Source organism: Marmota monax, unplaced genomic scaffold (genome assembly GCF_021218885.2).
Source record: "Marmota monax isolate L192 unplaced genomic scaffold, Marmota_monax_Labrador192_F-V1.1 WCK01_AAM20220418_F8-fsc00167, whole genome shotgun sequence".
NCBI classification, from domain to species: Eukaryota; Metazoa; Chordata; class Mammalia; order Rodentia; family Sciuridae; genus Marmota; species Marmota monax.
The window spans coordinates 1,718,126-1,742,237 of NW_026694116.1; the positions used below are offsets into that span (position 1 = coordinate 1,718,126).

The 24,112-nt window shown below is 59.4% G+C and overlaps 1 protein-coding gene across 4 annotated transcripts in view; it reads left to right on the forward strand.

Moving 5' to 3' along the window:
- Nacc2 (NACC family member 2) overlaps positions 1-24,112 on the forward strand; it is a 77,026-nt gene that overhangs the window by 26,143 nt on the left and 26,771 nt on the right. For 3 of the 4 annotated variants that reach the window (XM_046465386.2, XM_046465387.2, XM_046465385.2), the window contains one exon: positions 18,018-18,950. In XM_046465386.2, the coding sequence (XP_046321342.1) occupies positions 18,018-18,950 (933 nt within the window). Of the gene's footprint in view, positions 1-16,695; positions 16,766-18,017; positions 18,951-24,112 lie in introns of those variants that run through there. The other variant, XM_046465388.2, reaches the window with a different exon arrangement.

A 24,112-nucleotide genomic window follows, 5' to 3' on the forward strand; every position in this document is an offset into this window, starting at 1 on the left:
TTTTACATTTATATGGTGCTGAGAATCGAATCCAGGGCCTCACGCATGCTAGGCGAGCACGCTATCACTTGAGCCACATCCCCAGCCCCCCTTTTTAATATTTATTTTTTAGTTATAGTTGGACTTAATACTTTCATTTATCTATTTTATGTGGTGCTGAGGATTGAACCCAGGGCCTTGCATGTGCTAGGTGAGCGTTGTACCTCTGAGCCACACCCTCAACCCCCCCCCCCTTACCTTTGATGACACGTAAGTGGGCGTGGCAAGCATGCCCAAGCTGGAGAGGAACCGCAGAGCGGTGCAGGAGTGCCACGCGACGCCTGGGTCTGTCTTTAGGGAAACTGGCATGCTGGTGTCAGGATGTGGAGAGCGTGGCGGGCCCAGCCTGGCCTGCTGTCCAGCATGCTGTTGGTGAATTCCACGGAAACCGGCTCCGTTCGCAGGAGGCGCTGCTTCTGTTGGGCCTTGTGGAGGTGCAGGAGGTTGGGCCTCTCCGCTGGGGCCGCCCACTGCCTCCTCTGCCCCACCTGGCTTGTTCCCACTTAGGTCGGGTGCAGGGCACTGCCAGGGACGTCAGGGATGAGGTCCGAGTGAGGGCCCCCCACCAGCTGTGGGCATGCCCTGTGCCCCTGGCCCCGGGGCCTCTGCTGTCCGTCCTGGTAGGGTTCCTGGAGTTCTTCAGACTCCAGCTGCTCACCAGTCACTGAATCCACAGGTCCTGTCCCCTCCCGGGTGGCCTTTTTACTGGCTTGATGGTGGTGTTCCAGCTGCGCCATTCGGGAAGCAGGTTAGGTCCTTTAGGGCAGCGCAGGTCCTGTGGGTGCTGGCCTGGCCCCAGGGCCTGGCGCATGGTGCTGGGGCACTCACTGCCCCTCTGTGCTGCCCACTTCCTGTCTTGTGTTCTCTCAGCTTTGATCTTTGACCTTTCGCACGCGGGTCTGAGTCAGATTTTCATTTTGTGGGATAAACGTGGCACATGACACATGGTCCTCCCCGTCCCCAGGTGTGCAACTCAGCATGCCCAGCACATCTCCATGGCTGCACGGCGCCTGCACTGCCCCCCAGAGCTCTCATCTTGCAGAGTAGAGCACCATCCCTGCTGAACACTGACCGCCACCTCCAGCCCCTCTGGGTCCAGCTGCTTTCACGTAGCATGGTGTTTGGTGTTCCCCTGGGTGGTAGGGTACATCAGAACTTGGTTGTTTTCTTTTTTTTAATATTTATTTTTTAGTTTTAGGTGGACACAATATCTTTATTTTATTTTCACATGGTGCTGAGGATTGAGCCCAATGCCTCATGCGTGCTAGGCGAGCACGCTACCTCTGAGCCCCAGCCCCAGCCCAGAACTTGGTTGGTTTCTTACTTAACAGTGTGGTGTGGGCAGGAAAACTGGCTCTGAGAGCCTCTGAGGAGCCAATGGTTATGGTGGTTGAAGAAAGAATGTTGGGTGAAGGTGGGTGTTCAGTTAGTTACTAAATTGCTTAGTGTCCCTTAGAGTGGGAAGATCAGGTCCTCTGGGCTCTCTTGCGACTAAACAGAAATCATTTGCATCTTTTGGGCACAAATCTAAGAGTGTGGAGTTATCCAGCAGCGACAGTGGACAGCGCCCACGCCCTGGGCCTCATTTTCACATCAGTGACTCTTCATGGTCATAAGTGATCTCCAGGTACAGTTTTGGGACGTGTATCTGTCTGGTCTGTGACACAAGGTGGCTGGGGCAGCTCCAGCAGTGGCCCTTTGCTCCAGGTACAGTGCTCTTGCTCTTACTGGGTCTTCCATCCTGAGTGTGGGAGCCCAGGCAGGAGACCCATCTGCGGGGTTCACCAACGGGCTGCAGGTGTGGTTGAGCTGTCCCCCCACAGCCTGTGCGCCTCCCAGGTGGCTCTTCCTGCCTGCTGGAAGGCGGGTGCTGGGATCCAGCAACGTGGAGCCCCAGCTTCCCTGGAGGGCATGTGGCCTGGGCTCCAGTGAATGTGGACACCCTGGACTGGGGCCAGGGGAGAGGGCTCCACCATATCATCGTGGTGCCCTGGTGTGGTCCTGACTGTGCCAGCAGTTTGTCCAGCTGCTTGTGATATGAAGAGGGGAGGCACTCTGCACCTCCACCAAGAGCCATGTTGCTGCCAGAGCCAAAAGCTTCCAGGAAGGTTCATTTCTGAATTCTGGGGCTCAGGAGGACAGGATGCTGGGCAAAGAACTTTTCATTTAGTCTTGGAAGTGAAGTTGCTTCGTGGAGGCCAGGGATGGTCTAGAGGGAAAGGTCTGGCTTTTCTTCCCCATTATTCCAAAAACAGACATCCATAGGACAGCTAGCCTGGTCAGTGCTTGGCTGTGGTCAGCAGCCCCTGGAATTGCTGTGGCCTGGACCAGGAGGTGTCCTGGAGACCTTGTGCCCTTCCCTGGTGCTGTGTGACAGTTGTCTAGTGTCCACGCAGTGTGGAGGTTGCAGGTCAGCACACCTGATGTGGCCCGCCCACTGAGGGCCAGGGCCCTCCCTCACTTTCTGGCCTGTGGACAGAAGGAGGGACTCAGCTCATCTCCCAGGGATAGGGTGGAGGCAGTCAGGTCTGCAGCGAGGGCCTGCCTTAGCTGACCCCCCACTCCAGAGTGAGCTTGGGGGCACCCAGTGTCTGTCCCACAAGTGGCCCTGAGGGTACCTGCGCCTAGGAGGCTCTGTGGCCCTCGGGGCTCCTGCTCTGCGTGGGTCTCACGAGGCTGACCGGGACCTAGCTGGTGCTCCTGTTCCTGAGTGTTTAGGAGTGGGCACGGCCTCTGGGAGCACAGAGGATGGTGAGAGGCACCGTCCGGCACAGTCCAGCCCTGTCCACTCAGTGTCTAGCGTCTGTGTGGGGAAGGCGCATGGATATCGGAGAGACCTGAGGTTGGTGGACATAGTCCCATCCGCCAAGACCAGCAAGTGGCTTTAGGTGGCCTGCGTGCTCAGGCAGGGACGGTAAGTATTGAGGAGTCTTGCAGAACAGAATGCCCGAGGACTCCGAACCTGAGCTTAACCTTGACTTCTGAACCTGGGGTGCCCTACCACTAAGGTCCACCCGCTGCCTCACCCAGTTGCCCAGGCATCCCGCTGTGGCCCGTGTCTGGCCGGGGACTTTGAGCTTGTCATGTGGTTGGTGCAGAAGCCGCTCTGGGGTGTCAGGCCCAGCTTTCAGGGCGGGAGGGAAAGCGCACCTGCTGCCCCGTCGCTGCCGGCCACGAACCCCAAGGCCAGCTGTGGTTTGGAGCAGAGACCCCCGTGTCCGTCTTTCGGAGCGGAGACCACGTCCGCCTGCATGTGGCCCGCCCGCCCGTCGCGGCATTCGCGAGCCCTGGGAGCATCAGAGGTGCCCGATCCCAACCCTCCACGTCCTCCTCAGACCCGTCCCTTGTCCCTCGTGCCGTGAACCCGGCCGTGCGCTCTGCAGGCCTGCGGCTTCCCATTCACCGCCGAGCCTCTCATCTCATCGCAGGCTCTTTCACGTTTGGAACGACCGTTGGCTTCACTTGAGGACAAAGCGCCTCTTCCCCTTGATGAGCAGAGCGACTCTCTGGACTGCTCTGGAGCTGCTCTGGCGCACGGCCGCCCCCGCTGCCCCCTGCAGCTCCCGCCAGCGCCCCGTTTCATTCCTTTTAACTTCTTAACTTCCAAGCTGACCTCTCTGGAAAGAGGGGTGAGGTGGCATGAGGAAGGGGGTGGGGCCTGCTTGTCTCGCAGCGGGGCCTGGGCTCGTGGGCACGTCTGGAGCACACTGCACACGGTACCCTCGTGCAAAAACACGGAACTCACGTGTGCACATAGCACACATGCATGCCACACATGCACCCCAGCTGTGTGTACGCACATGCCACGCACATGCACGCACCACGCAGTGCAGACACACCACGTGTCTGCCACATGTGCACACAGGACACTGTGTATGCACACGCAAGTCACACATGTCACATACACACGCCCACATGTGCACACATGCAAGGGACGCGAGGACGCACATGTACAACACACGTGTGCCTGCACTCACAGGCCACACAGGCGACCTTTAAATCTTGTAAGAGTGACCAGAAACATGTTGGTCTCATCTGTGATTTAAAATAACTAAATAAGTAAAAGCTGGTTTTAAAATTTGACTTGCTGACCAGTGTGCTCCCGCATTTCCAAATCACCCAGGTATGTAGACGTTGATCATTATTGATCTAGTCCAATACAGCTGGGGTGCTAGGCCTAGCTTTCAGGGCGGGAGGGAAAGAGCAGCTTATTAAACTAAGTAAGGATCTTGAAGATTTTATTTTAAGTTGACCCACCACAGAGTAGACAGTTATTTCTTTAAAACAACAACAACAACAAAAGGAAAGATTGAACACAGTGGTGTGTCCATGCAGTGGAGTCTTCCCTGACCACCGGGAGTGGGCACTGGAAGTGGTAATTGCTCTTTGTGACCTGGTGTGCTGGGGGGACCCAGGCCTTGTGCCTGCCCTGAGCTACTCCCCAGCCCTTGGTGTGAGTTTCATGGTGGGTGGGTTTTATCTCACTGAAGCTGTTTTAAAGAAAGGAAAGAGGAAGGCACGGGAGGGGAAGAGAGGGAAAAGGGCATCCTCTCCCACAGCGGTGTTTTCTCCAGTTTAATTTCTAGGTGTACAGTGGCGTCTCACTGTGGCTCGAATCTGCATTCCTGCCTGCCAGCGTGCCAACACCATCATTTGCCGCCTGCAGGTCCTTTCTTTTTATTTCTCTCTCCTTTTTCTCCTTTTGGTTCTGGGGATTGAACCCACGGGTACTCTACTGCTGAGCCATACCCCCAGCCCTTTTTATCTTGTTTTGAGACAGAGTCTCGCTGAGTTGCTGAGGCTGGCCTCAAACTTGCACTCCTCCTGTCTCAGCCTCTCAAGCTGCTGAGATGATAGGCGTGCCCACCATGCCCAGATTTGTAGGTCCTTTCTTGTGAAATGTCCCTCACGTTGTCTGCCGTCTGCTGACTGGACTGTATGTCCATGGTCAGGCTTGAGGTTCCCCATGTCACCTGGACACTAGCCCTTTTCAGGACATGTGGCTTAGCTCTCTCAGGCTGTATCTTATCTTTTCATCCTCTTAACTGAGCAACAGCTTCGCGTTTGGGTTTGTTTACATTGCACATTTCGCGTTGTGAGTCCGTTTTCATGAGTGCTGGCAGTGCGCAGTCCGGGGCCAGGATGTGTTGCTGTGTGCCTCTGGATGCTGCCGAGCCAGCCCTCTCCTCCTGACCCGCTGTTGCCCCCTGCAGAGGACTCAGCTGGGTGCTGGGTTCTGTCCCTATGTGGCATGTTTGTGAGGGTTTGTTCTGGGGTTTTCTGTCCTGATCCCCAGATGTGTCTGCCCTTCTGTCCAGAGCTCACTGTATGATTACTGCGGCCAAAATCCGTCTTGAAATCAGAAGCATTGTCCCTCCCATCTCCATCTTTTCCCAGTTGTCTTGGTCATTGTGATCACTTTGCCTTTTCAAAGAACTTTATTTACTTACTTCTTTCATTTTTTGATGCCTGGACAGGGACATGAATCATGTGGTTTATTTTATGTATTTATTTATTTTGCAGTGCCGGGCCTCATGTATGCTAGGTACTCTACCACTGAGCTGCACCCCCAGCTAAATTTTAGAGTTATCTTGTCTATATCTATAGAAAGCCTTGCTGGATTTTTTTTTTTTTTCCTGAGACAGGTTTTCACTGTGCTGCCCAGGCTGGCCTCCAACTTCAGGGCTGGAGCGGCCCTCCTGCCTCAGCCTCCCGAGTAGTGGAACTGCAGGTACCAGCCACCACAGCTGGCTGTCTTGCTGGAATCCGACAGGAGTTGTGTTAAACCTGTATATCAATTAGGAAAGAACTGGCACCTTCTGTCAGGTCTTCTATCCATGAATATCGTGCATTTCCAGTGATTTACATATCAATTTCTTTCTTCAGCACTGTGCAGTTTCCTACATACAAGCCTGTTCGCTTTGCTTTACGTGAGGTATTTGCTCATTGTTTTTCGGAGTGATTGTAGAACTCTGTATTGTTAATCTTGGTTCTTGCTAACCCGAGGAACACCGCAGTTCGTCCTGTATCCTATGACCTTGAGAGACGAACTTGCAGTCAGTTGTAGGAGTGTTCACAGTTTCCTTGGGGTTTCCTGTGCAGGCCTGTGTGTTGCCTGCAGTTGGGGACAGCTGCAACTCTCTGCTCCCTCGCATTGCCTGGCCCCCAGCTACAAGGTGCAGCCCCCTCCTGGTAGAGTGGGTGGCATATCCTGGCCACACTCCCGTCTGAAGGGGAAAGCACTGGTATGGGATTTTTCTGATGAAGTTTTCATTTTCTTTGTTTTGAAGATGGGGAATCTCGCTCTGTTGGCCAGGCTGCTCTGAAACTCGTGAGCTCAAGTGATCCCCACCCCAGCCTCCCAGCTCATAGTTTTAAATCTACTCTACCAATTTGTCTCTTTTGCGGGGTGTTGGGGATACAGCCAGGGCCTCTTGAATACTGTGGCCAAGTACCCTGCCAGAGCCCCTCAGGTTCTGACTTAGTCTTCCTGATGGCTAGTGATGTCGAGCATTTCCCTTGTGCGTTTGGAAATCCTTGTGTTCTTTGGGGATATCTCTTCCGGTGCTTTGCTTAGTGTTAAGTAGGGTCATCTGTCTTTTCATTGCTGTCCAGAGTTCCCTATACGTCCTGGACGTCAGCCGTCAGCCTGGATGTAGAAACATAATTGGCAGATGTTCCCTCCCATTTTTAAATGTCTCTTCACTTTTTTAAATATATTTTTTTTTGGTTGTAGATGGACACAATATCTTTATTTATTTATTTTATGTGGTGCTGAGGACCAAACCCAGTGCCTCACACGTGCAAGGCCCCAGCCCCAGCCTCTCTCTTCACTTTCTTGATGGTATCCTTTGACATCATCAAGGAACCTTATTTAATTTTGATGGAATCTGATCTATCTATTCCTCCCCATTGTGGCTTGTGCTTTTGGTGGTGAGTCTCAGAATCCAGGGTCAAGACTCACCCTGTTTTCCTATAAGAGCTCTGTGGTTTCAGCTCTTCCATTTGGAGCTGTGGTTTGTCCTGAGTTGATCTTGGTGTCTGGTATGGGGTGGGGGTCCTCTGGTCCCATCGTGACCATGTCCTGAAGACTCTCCCTGTCGGGTGGACTTGGCTTCCTTGTTCAGTCAGTTGACTGGGGACATGTGCACCAATTCATAGAGCAGCTCCAGCCCATTGAGCTGTGTCTGCTTTTATATGAGCCTGTGCCATCTTGGTCACTGTGGCTCATGGGGAAGCGTGAAGGCTTTGTCCTCCCAGGAGTCTTGGGCCATTCCTGATCCCAGAATATCCATATGTACTGAGCTTCAGCGGTCTGTATGTGCAGAGAAATTGGCTGGCATTTCGATGGGGATGGCACCAGGTCTGCAGATAGTTGGGGAGTGCTCCTACTCAAAGGTACTCGGCCCTCCGATCCACCTTTACCCTCCAGTGAAGTGGGTTGGGGCGGTGTGGCGAGGTGGGGGGCAGACATCTGTTCTTGCTGGAGCTTGAGGTCCAGTCCCATAAGATCGGGAAGGCCTCGTGCAGTTGCTGAGGGCGTTCACATGCAGTGTTTTGGGGGTTTTGTTTTTGAGATGGGGGTCTCAGCACGGTCTGTGTTGCCCATGCTGGCCTCAAAGTCCTGAGCTCCAGCGATCCTCCTTCCTCAGCTTCCTAAGGAGCCGGATGCTGGTGTGTGCATCATGTCTAGCTTGCGTGAGCATCTTCATGTGTTGGGTGCTTTGTGTTTTCAGATTGGAGGGATTTGGGTCGACATGAGAAATGTTTTTGGGCAAGTCATGCCTAGTAGAGCTCTCTGTTCTGTCTTTCTGAGCTGGAGGGTTGGGGCCTGCACAGGGTTAGATCCAGGTGCTGCACAGGCCCCTCTGTTTCCTCCAGCCCAATGCCTCTCCTCCAGGAGACTGTGGCCCAGCAGACTTCTAGACTGGTCCTTCCTGGCCTCTGTGGGGAGAAGGGCTGATCCCAAAGGGACCTGGTGGGCTGAGCTTCTGGTGTGCAGGGGAGGGGACACTGTCCAGGGGATATCCCCCCACACCTGCGGCCCCTGAGGGGAAGGTCTGTCCCATCCTAGAATGTGATGGTACCAGGGCCCTGTCCCCACCCATGGTGTGTGGCCTCAGGCCAGGGGACACAGCCCTCTTCCGACCTCTGTATGCCTCCTGGGCAGACCCTTGCTCCCCCCTTGCCCTCCACCAGTCCTGGGCCCAGGTTTCAGAGGCTGGCTGAGTTGTAGAGGCTTCCAGATGCAGACGGAGATGTCCTGCAGAGGAGTCCCCCAGGGACTGCAGGGACTTGGAGCCCCTCCTGTGTCTTTGATTCCTTTCACTCAGGAGTGACTAGTTGCCATATTGTCCTGCCCCGTCTCGCACCGTTGAAACCTGATGGGACTGTGAGTGCCTGGTGGCAGGGCAGGGTCTCTCAGGTCCTGGCCCTGGTGACGAGGTTGCTGGCCTCAGAGGCCAGCAGGCCTGGACCTGATCCTTGGGGGCCACACACAAGGCCTCCCATCCACTGTGGCTGCTCTGCCCATCCTGGTGGCCTGCTTATCCCTGCCAAGAGTCATTTCTTGCACCTTTTCTGGGGACCTGGGTGTGACGGCCCTGCTGCCCGCCTGTGAGCACCACATGGAGTGGGGGCTGGGGCTCAGCCCTCCCCCTTCCCGAGGCTGAGGCAGTGGGGATGCGATGGTCCTTCTGCAGCAGGGCTGGGCCAGGCTTAGGCCAGGGAGGGTCTTCTGAGCCCTGGGTCTGACCCCGTGGGAGAGGACCATGAGTGAACTGTCCGCTGCTAGGACTACCAGGCCGTGAAAGCCGCGCACCTGTATTTATGGACTTTATTTTTCATGTCAGTAACTAGCCTTTACGTCCCCTGTTTAAAGTAGCCGGGGCACCCCAGGTGCTCTCCGGGATCCCAGAGCCAAGTGCGGACCCTGGCCCTTTCCCCTGCAGTCCTGGTTGTTGTGAGAGCACTTGGGGAGACTTGGGGTTTGTGGTTGAGACTCCCACGCCCGAGCACGAGAACGATTATGTGCAGCTTTTATTTGGCCCCTAGGATTCTTGCTGCATTATCCGTATTTCCTTTAATTTGTGGGATTTCTAGTAAATGGGCTTAAAAATAGTTCTGGGCATGTTGCCAGGGCAGATGCGGGCAGCAGGCATCTCTGCGCTTCCCTCTCCAGTGGCGAGTGGGGTAACCCCCGTGTCACTCATGCCTCCTGCAAGTCCCTGGAGGTGGCCCGCCCGTACACCCCAGGGGGCAGGTGCAACTCCCCACTCCTGGACAGGAAGTCAGGTTGGGTCTTGGCTGCAGCCCAGGGACTGGGACAGTGTGGGACATGAGGAGTGTGTGGAGTGCCCTGAAGGTGGGCAGCAGGGCTGGGCGGGTCAGGGTCTGTGGGAGAGGGTAAGGGTGGGGCCCAGTCCCCATGGGACTATGACAGGATGGGGCTGAGCAGAGGGCTGGGGAGGCCTGGACACACGTGGAGAGGAGCTAGACCTCTTTCTGGAGCTGTCCCTGTGGCCAGCTGAAGACCCTGGCCATGGTGTGACAAGTGTGTTCCTGGGGCACAGACCCCTGGGCCTTTGCTGGAGAAGAGACATGGCCGGTTTTTAATGTGCACAGACTCCAACAAGCCCCTCCCCTAAGGTCTCTGAGCCACTCCCCCAATGAAAGTTCCTCCCACACCTGCAGGCTGTCCTCCCTGGGCCCCCCAACTCTTCCCAGCTTCCGGAGTGGGCGTGGCCTCTCGTGCACAGCCCCGAATTCCCTGCTCTTGTGAGCTGCTGGCCTGGCCCCTCGGGGCCCTGCTTGCACTGGGCCTGGGTGGGTGTGTGGACACTGAGCTCGTCAAGTTCCTGGCCTCAGCTCTGCTGGCCCCCTGGGCTACTCTGGCCTGAGGGTTCAGATGTGTCCATGGTCCCAGGACACCCAGTGCCACCCACGGTTGGTGCCACATGCCGTGCACATGTTGGGGGCATGCCGACTGGCCCGTCCCTGTCCTGGAGCCTTCCATCCTGAAGGTGCTCATCATGTCTCCTTGAAGGTAGGAGGGAAGGGCCAGAGCCAGGGCACCAGGCCTCCTGCCCAAGCAGGGCTCCCACCCTGCAGGGCAGTGCCCTCTTTGGGGTGGGGCAGGGTAGGTGACTGACCTGCCACATCCCCTGTTGCTTTCGGTGGCTTGGCGCTATGCCCAGAAGTGCTGCCTGGCTCCACACCCGGAGCCGGGAAATGCCTAGAAGTGGCATTCCAAATCTCTGCTGCCTGTGCGTCAAGTGCTGGAGGGGAGGAGCCTGGGTCCTGGTGGACACGTCCTGGGGCAGCTGCCTGCGGCTCCCACCTGAGCCAGCACCTGGCACCTACATGGGGGAGGTGCTCCTCACAGGCCTGGTGCCAGGAGCCCCGGGGTGAGGGCAGGATGGGGTGGTGAGGGCAGGAGGGGTGGTGAGGGCAGGTGGCCTTCAGGTACATTCACGTTGCTCTGCTCTCCAGCAAGCTCCTGCTTCAGGAGCGAAACAAGGGTGAGGTTGGTGTACCCAGGGTTGGGGCCTGGTTCATCTGGGCCACTGTCAGCAGCAGCCACCTTGCTAGGGGCTCAGGGGTGGGGACGGCTCCTGAGTGGTCGCCTTGTCTCAGCATAATCCCCCTCCACCGCCACCAGTGGCTGATTTAGTGCTCCTGTGTTGGTCTGATTTACATTAGATTTTTAAGCATAATTAGAAATGCAGGGATCTTTGTGTCTTACCTCGCCTCTGACTATTTATGGCACGATATGCAGATGGGGAGAGCCATGAATATTAAACAGGGGTGTGCTGGGGAGCCGCGGGGAATGAGTGGTGACCCAGGGCCAACACTGGCCGCACACCTCCCTGTGCCCACCTCCTGCAGCACCTGGGACCTGGCTCCTGGCCCCACATGGGGAGGGTCAAGGTCACAAGCTGCTCTGGGACTCCTGCAACCCACAAGAGATGGGGAGAGCAGGGCGAGCTCCTGGGCCTCCTCGGCCTGGACCACCCCTGCCCTTCTGCCCAGTGCCCGCTGGAGCTGGAGACCCGCTGGAGCTGGAGACCCGCTTCAGCAGGTGAGGGCGGCAGGGCTGTGTGCACGTGGGGCTGGTGCTGGCTTTTTAAGTTATTAAACTGTGCCCAAGGGAGACACTCTTCAAGCTTATGTTATTTAAATTACAAATACGGGTGAGGGAGATGTCGGCTCTTCTCAAAACACTGCTTAATTCTTTGGAAACCTTCTGAGCGGTTCTGTGGCTCGGGGGATTCCTGATGGCATGCGGACTCTGAGGTCCACAGGGCTGGGCCAGCAGGGCTGGGGGTCGTGGCAGGGGGGCCATGGGCTCCTGTGGCCGCCCCCAGCCCACTGCCCTCCTGCTGTGGGTCCCACTGGGCCTTATTTCCCACCCACCCACCCGTGTGAAAGCCAGAGTCCTGTGAGGGATGCAGGCAGGTGTCCTGGCAGGGGGTGTGCCTTGGGCGAGGCGTGGCTGCCTAGAGGTGCCACCTGCTTGCCTTGTTCTCCATGGGCATGGGGTTTGTCTGGGCCACACACACGCCAGACTGGACTCTCAACAGGTCTGACCCCTGAGACAAGTGCTGTTGAATTTAAGATGCTGCCACCCATGGGTCTCGGCCCAGCCTGCTCCCAGCCCTGTTGTCCTGGGGCTGTTGGGACCTGTGCTCTGGACACCCAGCAGGGGCCGGTGATGGTACTGTCCAGAGGCCCTGTGCTGGGGCAGCTAAAACACCCACATGCCCATGTCCCCTCCTGGCCAGTTGTGTCCCTTCTCTCTGAAGACCAGTGCAGACCCAGGGGGAAGATTGATAGGCACATTTTTGAATTTGCAGCTTCTGGCAGGCTGCCCTTCTCCTTCTGGAAAAAAGAAAAAAGAAAAGAAAAAAAAAAAAAAGCTTTCCAGGCAGACATTGGTTGGTGCAGTTAGAACCGGCTTTTACGGTCGAGCTGGTCCAGGCCTGTGGTCGGGTGGAGGCTGCCCAGGGGCCGCCCGCCGAGGGAGACGCTGCTGCCCTGCCTCCTGGCTCCTTACTGGCAGCGCAGCCCCTCCCAGGCTGGACAGCCCCGTCCAGGGCTTGGAGGCCGGCCCCCTGTCTCCCAGGACCTGTAGCTGGGGAGACCTCGGTACCTGCTTTTCTTTCCCAGTGCAGAGTCCGAGGTGGACTCTCTGCAGTGGAGTCCTGGGGACCCCAGGCGACCGTGGTCTCACTTGTGCAGGAAGGTGTGCTGAGCAGGGCAGGCATGCCCTCTTGCTCTTGTCATTTGGTGACTGAAGACCCCGGGACACTGTGTGTAGAAGCAGGAGGCCAGGAGGGTGGTGATGGGGACCAGGACTTACCCTACCCCGGTGGCTCCTGGCAGGGGCCTGTCCTTTCTGGGCCTTGATTTCCTTGTTTTCTACCACATGGTGGGACAGATAAATAGCATGTGCAGTTGGTGGGCTGTCTGGGCACGGTGGGGAGGGGGTTGGGGAAGCTGTGCCCGCCCCACATCCCTTGCTTCTGCTTGCCTGAGTCGTTGGCGGCTGGCAGTTCCATTAGCAGCGAGACCTGGGCGGCCCGGCTCTATCTCGCGGTATCTTAAAAGTTTAATGCAAACCTCAGGTCAAATCTGGTGCCCCCGCCCAGGTGCCTGTGGGACCTGGGCACACCCCAGCCAGCAGGAAGGATGGACCTGGGGCCATGCTTGTCCCTGTTGTCCCCTAGTGAAGTGGGGATGGGACAGAAGAGACCCATCCCCAGAGCCTGTGCAGGCACCGTCCCTGGGGAGCCCCAACAGGCTGTCCCCCGCGTCTTGTGTTCCTGCTGGCTGGGGCATCACCACAGTGGCTGCCCTGGGATGGCTGCCTCACACCTGGAGCGCCTGGACTGGCCTTTCAGGAGCTATTGCTATTTACTGCTGGGCTGTCTTCTCCGTGGTGGTGGGGCTTGGGGCCACACAGCAGCAGGGACAGCCCCTGGGGAGGGGCCTCTGACAGGGTGGACAGGGCTTCCTGGGGAGGGGTTTCTAACTGGAATAGATGGGGCAGGGCTCCCTCTTCTCCACAGGCACTCACAGTGCCTCCCGCCCCTCCTTCCTCGACTGCAGAGGGCTGCGTGTCTGCTGAGGCCAGGACCTCTTACTAGTTGGTAAAATTAAATCCTGCAAAGTAATGTAATTTAATTGATCATCTCGCCTTGCTTTCCCTGCTGGTAGTGATCCTGCAGAAGCCAAGTGCACGTCCCTCCAAGGTGGCCCACCAGGTCGGCCGTTCTGTCCCTGTCCCTACACCCTGGCCTGGGAGATGCTCTTGGGTGGTCTTGTGTCTGCTGGAGCACCTGTCCCCAGTCGCACCTGGAGTCCCATGTGGCCAGCCTTGGCTTGGCCCCCTCCTGGGACTTGGTGTCCTTATTTGAATCTCTCCTGGGACCAGACTCTGGCAGGGGTGTCCTTTCTGTCAGACACCGGCCAGCTCCTGTGTGTGTCCACCTCTTGCTCCTGTACCCACCCTTCTTCTGTGGTCCTTCTGTGGTCACACTGCCTTTGGGGGCTGCCTGATCCCACCTCATCTGGAGAAGTGCCTGCAGGGAAGACCCCCCTCCCCTCATCCCAACCATCTTCTCTCCCTCTGGGAGGGGTCTGTGGGCCCAGAGGAGCCTTCTGTATGTGTCCGTGTGGGGTGAGGGCACAGGCAGGCTCCGTAGTGGGGCCTGGACCTGGGCTTTAGGTTATTTTCATGGGTTTCCCAAGTGGTTTCCATTCTGAAAGGCACCCTGCTGGGGAGGTGGCTGGTGCACTTTCTGCTCAACTCTTGAGAAGTTTCTGTGAGCAAAGGGCACGCAGGGGAAACAGGCTCGGTAGCCTTGCCTGGGCAGCAAAGGGATGGGGAAACTGAGTCACAGAGGGAGAGGTCACAGGGCATACTGACCACTGCTGTGTGGGGAGTGGTGAGGTGGCCCTTGTGTTCCGAGACCCAGGCCCGGTCCCTCCCCTGGGCAGCTATGCTGCAGCCCATGGCCTGTTTAGACAGAGGCCCTTTCCTCTCCAGCTACAGCTTGAGGGGCAGCCCTTGGCTTGTCCTGCTTTCAGTCCCCGAGAGTGTCCACCAAGCCTTTATTTTATTCTTTCCTCCTAAAGTTCAGCTTTGTTCTTGCCCCAGGCAAGGCTTCTAAGAAAGCAACCTAAAACCAGCTTCTATCCGGTTCTCGCGGGCCAGGTGTGGGCAGCAGCCTTGCCAGGACAGGTGGCCTGAGGACAGGGAAGCACAAGCGCCAGTTGTCCTCAGTCCCCAGGGATCATTTTCTGGGGGTGTAATGGCCCCTTCTCTGGCTTAGGTCCTGAGGCGTGGATGCAGGTGCCCACCTGCCCAGGTCACGGCGAGTCATGGGTATTGCCAGCATGCCTTGTGCTCAAGCTGAAGGCTTTACGAAGGTGGCCTCTTTCTGTCCTCAGTGGCTGTCCCAGGGTCCACCCTGACCCTGGGTTCACAATTGGCACCTGAGACTGCAGTGTCATGGGAAGGACACTGGGCCTGGTGCCCGCAGGACCTGGGCTTTCAACCTGGCTGGGACAGGCCCAGGAGCACGCTGTGCTCCCTGCTGTGTTGCACCTGGCTGCATCAGGACCCTCTGGAGCCAGTGTACAAGGTGCTGGCCTCTGCCTACCTGTGGCCAGGCTAGGCCACCTCTCCTGGCAGGAGAGCCCTGCTGGCTCAGGTGGCCCTGCCTCACTGCCCTTGGCTGAGGTTGCCTGCACAGAAGCAGAGGCTGACCTGGAGGCCCTGGTGAGGGGTGCCCAGGCCTCTGTGAAGGGAGCCTGTGGGGCCCTTCCCTTCATGCTGTGGGTTGCTGGGCAGCAGAGTCTCCATCCAGCAGTAAGCAACCAGTTCACTACCCACCAGGCCCTGGGCACACCTGGCCCTGCCCTTGTGGGCCTTCTGAGGCAGGTACCTGATGGATTTCCTGGAGGAAGCAGCGACAGCTGCAACCCGAGGGCAGAGGTGTGGCCTCTAGGGAGACAGGACTGAGCCCTAGGCCTCCTTGCCTCAGGAGCCCAGCTGTTCGTGCAGCTGAGCCATCCCGCAACCATCCCAGTGCCTCTCACAGTCACCCTAAGAGTTGTCATTAATCTCTAATCTCTGTAGAAGGCAAAGAAGACCAGGCACAAATCCACCCCAGAGGCCCTCTGCATGGCCCGAGGGTGACTTCTCCACTGCATTTCCTCTTCCCCTGTGCCGGCTTTTCGTCTGGCTTTTCGTCTGGTGTTTGGAAGTGGAGCCCACAGTGTGTAGACAGGGAGATGCAGGTGTCTCCTCCTTTCATCTTGGGATGGCTTGGAGGGTATGCTGGGCTGAGGGGCTGGGTGGTGTGGCCGCCTCCACCAGGCCTACTTCCTGCTGTGGTTTCAAGGGTGCCAGTGGCAGGTGGCAGAATCTCGGCTGGAGTGCCACAGACCTCACCACCTCCCACTCCAGTCTGTCTTCTTGCTGGTAGAATATGTTCTTGCTGGGGAACACTGTTGGTGACAGGCGGGTAACCTAGGTGGCTCTCCAATGGTGTGCCCCAGGGTCCTCAAGGTTTAGCAGGTGTTGTGAGCCAGGAAGGAGGTGCCTCCTTTTGCACTAGCACTGCACAGCTGCCCATCCCCAGAAAGTCCCCCCAGGGATGCACAGCTGAGGACCCCCGGCACTGCACAGTTAGACTTCACTACTGGGTGTGCAGGGAGACCCTGTAGCCACCACCGGGTGTACAGAGGAGCAGGTGCCCACTGCCACTGTGGGCAGGAGCAGAGCCGCCTGGCCACAAAGTTGTTCTTAAAGGTCCGGGAAGGGATGAGAAGAGTGGGGTGAGAGGGTTCTGGGACAGGACTGGCTGGGTCTGCTGCTTTGGGACCCATTGGCCACACAGGGGACATGGTTATGAGGCCCCAAGGAGAGGGGGAGGAGGTGGAGCCAAGGGCCCTGGTCTATCTCTCCGGGGGCCACTGCTTTTTTCCCCTCCTCCCTCTTCCCTCCAAGCTTGCTCCCCTTCCTCACCCAGCTGTCCCCTAGCCCATCCAGCCCCCAGCCCCTGCCCAGCCCCCCACCCAGCTACCAGCCTGCCCTGGAAGAGTTAAGCCGCGGCTGTGCCAGTCCTGCAGACTGTTTGGAATAGTTTAAATGCTTTGACACTGGGGCTGTACTGGATGGCAGGGAGGCAGTTTACTGGGTAATTCATATGCAAAACTGCACTATAAATTTCCAGGCTGTCTCAGTTGCCGTGGCACCACCAAGCATTTCTCCACGTACAGTACAGTATTTCTGCCATCTTTGTTTGCATTGCAGTGAGTCATCAAAAGTCTGTCTTGCACCAACACCCGGAGCCGTGCATTCCTCTGGCACCAACGCGCCACTGTTTTTAAAGCCGGGGCTGGGAGCTGGCATTTACTTCAGCTCCCAAATCAAAGGCGGCTATTCATTCCTGAGAGCTGCCTGAATGTTCGTCTGCATCCGGCCGCTTCATTGAGATGCTGCGCGCTGCCCGGGAGGGCCGGCCTGGGTGCAGCTGAGCTGCGGCCGCCGAGCCCCGCGCCCGGCCGGCCCCCCCTCCCGGCTCCCGCCCTCCCCACCCGGGGCTCCGGCTCCGTTTGCTGCATTCTCGGAGCAGCGGGCGGGCGGGCGGGCGAGCGGGGAGCCTGCCCTGCCGGGCTGAGCGGGCAGCGTCGGCCGCGGCCGCAGTGGCTGAAGGTAGGTCCCCGCCGCGGGTGCCCCGGGCCGCGCCGGCAACTTCTCCGCAGCGGGGGCACTGCGGGCCTCCGGCGGCGCCCACCTGCCCAACTCCTGGCGCGGGTGGCTCCGCCCTCCTCCCGGCGCCCGGCGCCTCTGCGGCCGCTGCACTTTCCTCCGCGGGACACAGCGGCCCTTTGTGTGGCCCTGGAGTTGGGCCGGCGCCTTCTCCGGCCACCCCCGCCCCCCTCGCCGAGGCGCCCGGTAAACAGTGGCTGTGGCCCCCGCCTGCCCAGCCCCCTCACCCTCGAGACCCCTCCGGTTACCTGGGCTGGGACCAGCCAGCAGGGATTGGCCAGCGCTGGAAGCGGGCCGGGAGGGAGGGCGCCTGTGAGCGGGCTGCGGCAGCTCCAACTCCAGCTCCCGGCTGCGCGTTCCAGACCGCCCGCCGCTGCGCTTGGGGACCTGGGTCAGGGTCCGCGCCTGCTGGGGGCTGCCCGGGAGGACGGGCACACCAGAGTCCTTCTGCTCGAACAGAGGCCCCTCCGTGGGGGAGGAGTGGGGGTGCAGCTGGCTGAACTCAGCTCACTTCCCGGGGCGCCCCCTGCGCCTCCCCACCATCCCAGGGAGGCTTGGGGCTGGGCAGGAACCCGAGAGGGGACAGCTGCCCAACCCAGTTCCCCCAAGGTTCGCGCAGGGCTACTCTGAGGGGAAAGGGAAAGGCCCACAGGAAACTGACGCCTGGAAAGACCTGGGCTCTGAGATGGGCCCCTCCCCAGGTCGCAGGGAGGGGCTCCTTGTCAGCAGGGAACTTTTTCCCTGAAACCGCTAGTTGCTAGTTGCTGCAACTCTCACAGACTGGCCCTCTCCCCTCCCCCAGCCCTCCAAGGGTGACTGGCCTGTCCCAACCAGCCCAGTCCTGTCCTGTGCTCTCCCTGGGTTCAGCCTCTGCCCTGTGTTTTCTGCAAAGACTGGCATCTGAAGCTCTGCCCTGGGGGGGTCTCATGGAGCAGTCCGGGGGTGCCATGGGCAGCATTGCCCGGTGGGTAAGCAGCTGCCCCTGTGTACCATGCTCTGGTGGATCATATTGCCCTGTCCCTCAGCCAGGGTCCTGACCATAAGACCCCCAGAGCCTTTCTCTGGGGTTCCTCCAGCCAGGAGGGCACATTTGTACTTTGCCCTTTGTAGGGGTCAGGGACACAGGTGGGTGCTTGGCAGGCAGGACAGGGAGCACTTGTGAGGACAGGGAACTGACCATGCTGTCCCCCCACAGATGTGCCCCACTCGGGCCACCCCGCGCTGAATCTGAGGCCCATCCACACACCGTCCACCATGTCTCAGATGCTACACATCGAGATCCCCAACTTCGGGAACACTGTGCTTGGCTGCCTCAACGAGCAACGTCTGCTGGGCCTCTACTGCGATGTGTCCATCGTGGTCAAGGGCCAGGCCTTCAAGGCCCACCGGGCCGTGCTGGCCGCCAGCAGCCTCTACTTCCGCGACCTGTTTAGTGGCAACAGCAAGAGTGCGTTCGAGCTGCCAGGCACGGTGCCACCTGCCTGCTTCCAGCAGATCCTATCCTTCTGCTACACAGGCAAGCTTACCATGGCGGCCAGCGAGCAGCTAGTGGTCATGTACACAGCCGGCTTCCTGCAGATCCAGCACATCGTGGAGCGCGGCACAGACCTCATGTTCAAGGTGAGCTCGCCCCACTGCGACTCGCAGACCACCATGATTGAGGACGCCAGCTCCGAACCCCAGAGTCCCTGCAACCAGCTGCAGCCGGCTGCTGCCACCTCCGCCACCCCCTACGTCGTGTCCCCCTCTGTGCCCATCCCGCTGCTGACCCGTGTAAAGCATGAAGCCATGGAGCTGCCGCCAGCTGCAGGCCCAGGCCTAGCTCCCAAGCGCCCGCTGGAGACGGGGCCCCGGGACGGTGTGGCGGTGGCGGCTGGCGCGGCCCCTCTCAAGCTGCCCCGAGTCTCCTACTATGGGGTGCCCAGCCTGGCCACCCTCATCCCCAGCATCCAGCAGGTGCCCTACCCCCAGGGGGAGCGGACCAGTCCTGGGGCCAGCAGCCTACCCACCACCGACAGCCCCACCTCCTACCACAACGAGGAGGAGGAGGAGGACGACGAGGCCTACGACACCATGGTGGAGGAGCAGTATGGCCAGATGTACATCAAGGCCACGGGCAGCTACGCAGGTAACGACAGGCCTGCAGGCACGGGGAGAGAGGTTGGAGGAGATGAGGGCAGCTGGCCCGAGTGGTGGGTGGACAGGGTCCCTGCCACCAAGGAGCTCAGGCTCGATGCTGATGAGATGGCAGGTCACAAGCCTCTGCCAGAGCTGCAGTGGCACATGCAGGAAGGGTCCTGACACTGGACAGATGAGGAAACCAAGGGTCTCAATGGCCCAGTGACCTCCTGAGGGCTCACACAACAGTTGCTGCCAGCTCAAGGCCTTGGTGTCCCTGTCTGTGAAGTGCCCGGCACCAGTGTGGTACCCCATAAGTCCTGCCTCCCTCCCCTTCCACCTCAGTGTCTTTGTCCTCTGTGAGGTTTTACTTCCTCTGATCCCGAGGTTCCTATCTATTGCCCACCTCCCTGGGCCCCGCCCCAGCGGACAGACCAGAAAGTTCTGAGAGCTGCGTGAGTGCCTTCTCATTCTTTCTGCTAAGGGGGGCTGCTCCCTCTTTTGGGACCAGTAAGCCCAGGATGCCCTAATTTGAGATGCACGCCTTGTGGAGAACATCCTGGAGACCACAGAGCTCGCTAGGCAGAGGGACCAGCCATGGGGGCCCAGGCTGGGGCGTCCCCTGAAAACCTGTAGTGTGCCTGGGTCTCTGCTTGTGCTGATTTGCATGCAGGGTCAGGTGTGGTGGCCTGGACCCAAGCACATGGTGCTGCAGTGGGAGGATGGGCCAAGGGGCAGCACGGGGACTCTCTCCACCCTGTTTGCCACTTGTCTCATGCCTGAGGGGTCCATCAGTGCTGGGGCAGTCAGGAGCAGTGCCCAGCCCGGGCTCTTGGGACGGCCAGCTGCCTCTGGAGCAGCTGTGGCTGCAGACTGGGTGGCAAGGTCTCAGCTTCTGCTGGGGCCACCCCACTCCTTCTCGGAGCCTGCAGGGGAAGCCATTGCCCTGGCCCCAGACCCTGTGGCATCGTCTCTGTGTGAAAGTGTCGTCCTGCGCACGTCCTTCAGAACAGTGGCTTTCAGGCTGCTGAGGCCGGGGCCGGATGCGTTTTCTTCTTGTGGCAGGGTCAAGGTGGATTTTTTTTCCTGAAATCAAGAAGCGCAGCAGTGCCCGAGTTGGCCTGGATGTGCGGGCCTCACACTCAGGCACCCGCTCAGCCTCTAACTTCAGGGAATCTGTCCCGTGTGCAGTGTGCTCTTTTGCCCGCTGACTGCCCCCGCGCAAGGAACAGAAGGGCCCTGATCCCCCTCCCGGGCCCACAAGGCTGGGGGTTTTCACAGGATGGGGCTGTCACTCTGATCCACTCCCAGAGTAGATCCCGGCCAACCGGCGTGTCCTGTGGTCCTGAGAACTCACCACGCTGGTGGCTGGACACAGCCCTGTGGATAGGTTAGGGGAGCATTGGTGCCGGGGCCTGGTGGCAGGGGGCCTCACTGGTGTTCTCCGGTGGTGAACCACAGAGCTGGGGACACGTCTCTGGTCTTCTCCTGTCCCCTCACAGTCTTGCCTCCTGCAGTGACCTTAGCTATGGCTTGTTGGGATGGTGGGAAATGGGTATGTGTGAGGATGACTGGGAGCACGGTGTGGTCCTACAGCCTGTGCAGTCCCCTGTCCCTTATGCCTGGTCGCCAGAGCCCTCACTGGACAGGGACAGGGACAACCCCCCTGCCTCCAGGGGTTTTCTGAGGAGCCGGGGGACGTGGCCATGAAGAGGCTTCCAGAGCTGGCATGTACAGCGTGGGGGTCAGGATGTCGCGCTGCTCTGAGCGGCCCGCTGCCCAGGCCAGGCCTCTCTCCAGCTCCCCCAGTGCTCCGATAGAACATAGAGCCCTGGGGCCAGGGGACCCCTGCAGGGGCTGGTGACAGGTGGGGGAGGGAGCCTGGCTGGCCCTGCCCGACCTGGGCGGTGTTGGCAGTGGGGCCGTGTGCTGGGGGCTGTGGGGCTGTGGGCCCTGTCCTGCGTGGCTCACGGAGCCACAGTCTGGGTTTTCTTGTGGCTTTCTCTTCAGCAGGTCCATAAGTGGGGCAGAGGAAGGGGGTGTGAGATTTCTTGGTTAAAATCTAGGTTATTGGCAGTGACGTTGCTGGCATCAGGGTGTGCTGGGGGAGGGAGGCCATAGGGAGGCAGGAGAGGAGGGCTGCCCCAGGGGAGCCGGGCCCCGTGCCCTGGGCTTCCAGCACTGGGCCCAGCCTCCTCTGGGGACAGCTTGCGGGGCCAGCAGTCTGCTGCCCCTTGCCTGGGCCCCCCGAGGGCTGGGCAGCACTCCCGTCACTGAGCTGGTGGAACGTGGAGTGCTCCCAGTGTCCCCGTAAGGTTTCCCTTCTCCCTGTCCTCAGTTTCCCACTGTCCAGGGAGAGGTTGGTCAGGGTAACCTCAGGGATCTCTGGTCCAGTGCCCATTGTGTGCCTGAAATTCTGTGGAGGCCCACATCCCCCCCACTGAGAGCACGGGCAGCCCTGTGCAATGAACAGTCATGAGGGGACAGCCAGCCAGTTGCCTTGGGACCCCAGCCCAGCTGTGCATCTGGCCGCACCCGTGTCTGCCTTCTTCATCTCTCATGTCCCATACTGTCCTCCACCAGGTAGAGTCACACCCTTGATTTACCTAGTGTCCTCAAAGGACATTAGTTTTTTTCAATTTATGTCACTAATGATGCCACTGGGAAGCTGGGGGGTACACCAGAGCCCCTATACGCGTGATGCTTGCTGGCTGGGTCCCCACCTGCGGGTGCTGGCCAGGCCCCTCTCCACTGCCCCCCGCCAGCATCCCTCTCCACCCCCCTGAGAGATTGCCATCACTAAGTGGGCAGGGCAACTCGCCTCTGGCCCTGTGGTCTACCTGCCACTCCAGCCTGTGGCCAGGGCATTCAGGAGCAAGGCGCAGAGGGGCCAGAGCCCCCAGGCAGGGGGACGTGTCGCAGGGCTGGAGTGTCTATGCCCAGCACAGCTCCCTGGGCTGCTGGGAGCAATCAGAGTGCAGCACACCTGGGTGCACACACACACACACACACACACACACACACGGGGTCCCCTTCTAGAGATGCAGTCTGCCTGCGCCCATCCCGACGTCCGACGTGAAGCACGTCAGGACCGACTTCTCTAGAGCCCCAGCGCCCAGGCAGAGCCTGGTCCTGGCCCACACAGCCACCCCACTCCTCACCCGCCCTTCCCTAGAGGGTGGGGCACAGGGCCAGGGTCACCTGAACTCTCCAGGGCTTCTGGCCAGGTAGGTGTCGCATATCCCATGGCTAACCCAGGAGCGCTGGCTCTCCCCACCAGGCTGTGCACCTGGGTCAGCTTGGGATGCTGGGGATGGAGGACTCCAACTGTCCCCAGGTTCCTTGGGCCCACCTGGTCTCCCAGGCCAGTGTGGTGGCCAGAAGGTCACGCTGCTGCCTTGCCTCTGCCTTGCCATTGAGAAGACGGACAGCATGCAGATCCCTGAGCAGCTACCGAGCATGGCTGGGGCTGTTGTCACCCTGGCCCGTGAGGCCAGGAGCAGGCGCAGGCCGGGCATGGGGAGGAGCCCACGGAGGGCGCGCCCGACCGCACCAGCCTGCCCTCCTTATCCTGGCCTTAGCTAGAGTTGGGGCTGGCCGCCCAGCCTCTCTCCACCTCCTGGGTCCCTCGGGGCCCTCACAGCCTCCTCGTCTCTGCCCTTCAGCAGGCCCACACGTGGGCCAGCCCTCCCGGGCGGCAGATGTTTAATTGTGGCTGGCAGCTGTCACTCTCTGATGTCAAAGGCAAAGGCCTGCCTCGATACTTATGCCAGCCACACACATCAGTGGCAGCCCCTTCACAAGGGGGCTGCGGCTTGTTGGTCCCCCACCCTGGGCTGCTGCTTCCGGGGTTCCACACGGTCCCCTCCATACCATTCTGTGGGACAGCAAATTGGTGTCCATGGCTGAGCCCCGTGTCCAGCCTCATGGGCCAGCCTGTGAGGGCTGCCTGAACCCAGGGCAAATTAGAACCACTCAGGGCCTGTATCAGCCCTGCACGAAGCCTCAGCCACTGTCCAGGCTCTGGACACACGTGGTGGTACACCTGCCTGCCCAGTGTGACATCACAGGGCCCCTGGCTCTGGAGGGAAGCAGCTCAGATTCCCGCTCTGCCTGTCCCTTTTCAGTGAGACCTGTAGTCCCTTGGCCTCTCCCTGTCCCAGGGAGCAGGGTGCTTTGGATCCTGCATGGCTGGGCTGAGGCCAAGAACCCTTGGCACAGATGGGCAGCTTTTAAGTGCATCTTCCTTTTAAATGACCACCGAGTGGGCAGCTCTGGCCAGGCAGGGGAGGTGCCAGTCCCTGCGTGTCTGTCCTACTAAGCATAAAGTGGCTGTCCTATGGTCCCTGGACACCCCAAGCACTGTCCTGTGGTCTTCACTGGGAGCCCCCACTGGTGGCCTCCCAGAATTGCCCTGTCCACCCTGTCCTTGGCTTCTGCTGGGGGAGGTCCAGGCTGAGCATGTCCACGCAGATTCCTGTCTACTCTCCAAGCCCCTGAACACCCAGAGATCTCTACTTGAGCCAGTTTGGGTGAGCAATGATTCACCTGTGGCAGAACACCCACGCGAGTCTCCAGGGGCACCATCACCACCCGAGAGAGCCTTCCTGTCCCCCGAGGCTCTCCGTCCTCCGCAGCCATTTCCCCTCCGCTGTCCGGTGGCCACAGGTGTTCATCCTGTGCCTGGGCAAGCCTGGCTGTCAGAGCTTTGGGGTGGGGCGGGGCGGGCCTGTGCGAGGAGCAGGGCCTTCGCCAGCGTCCAGCGCCAGGCCTGCAAGGCTGCTTCCTCCTCCCTTTGCGTTTTGGGTCTTTCCTTACTGAGGCATTACGTGCAGGTGCAAGGTCAAGTGTTCAGGTGGAGCGCCCTCATGGTCACCACACAGGGCAGTTGGACCCCCCCAGTGCTTCCCTGTGGTCCTCCCATTCCGCCGTGTCCCAGGTTTGCCACCTGCTTTCTGTCATTGTCACTTGCCTTCCTAGAATCTGCCTGAGTGGGATCACCCAGCACGGAGACTCCATCTGCTCTCCTTGCCGTGTTTGGGATCCCATGTGGCGGATGTACCTGCTTCCTGCTTTGTCGCAGCTGCGTGTTCTTCCATGGTGTGGCGGGGCCACCAGCGCAGAATGTATGTCCCTGGGCAGGTCTGTGTGGACCCATGTCTGCTTCTGTGG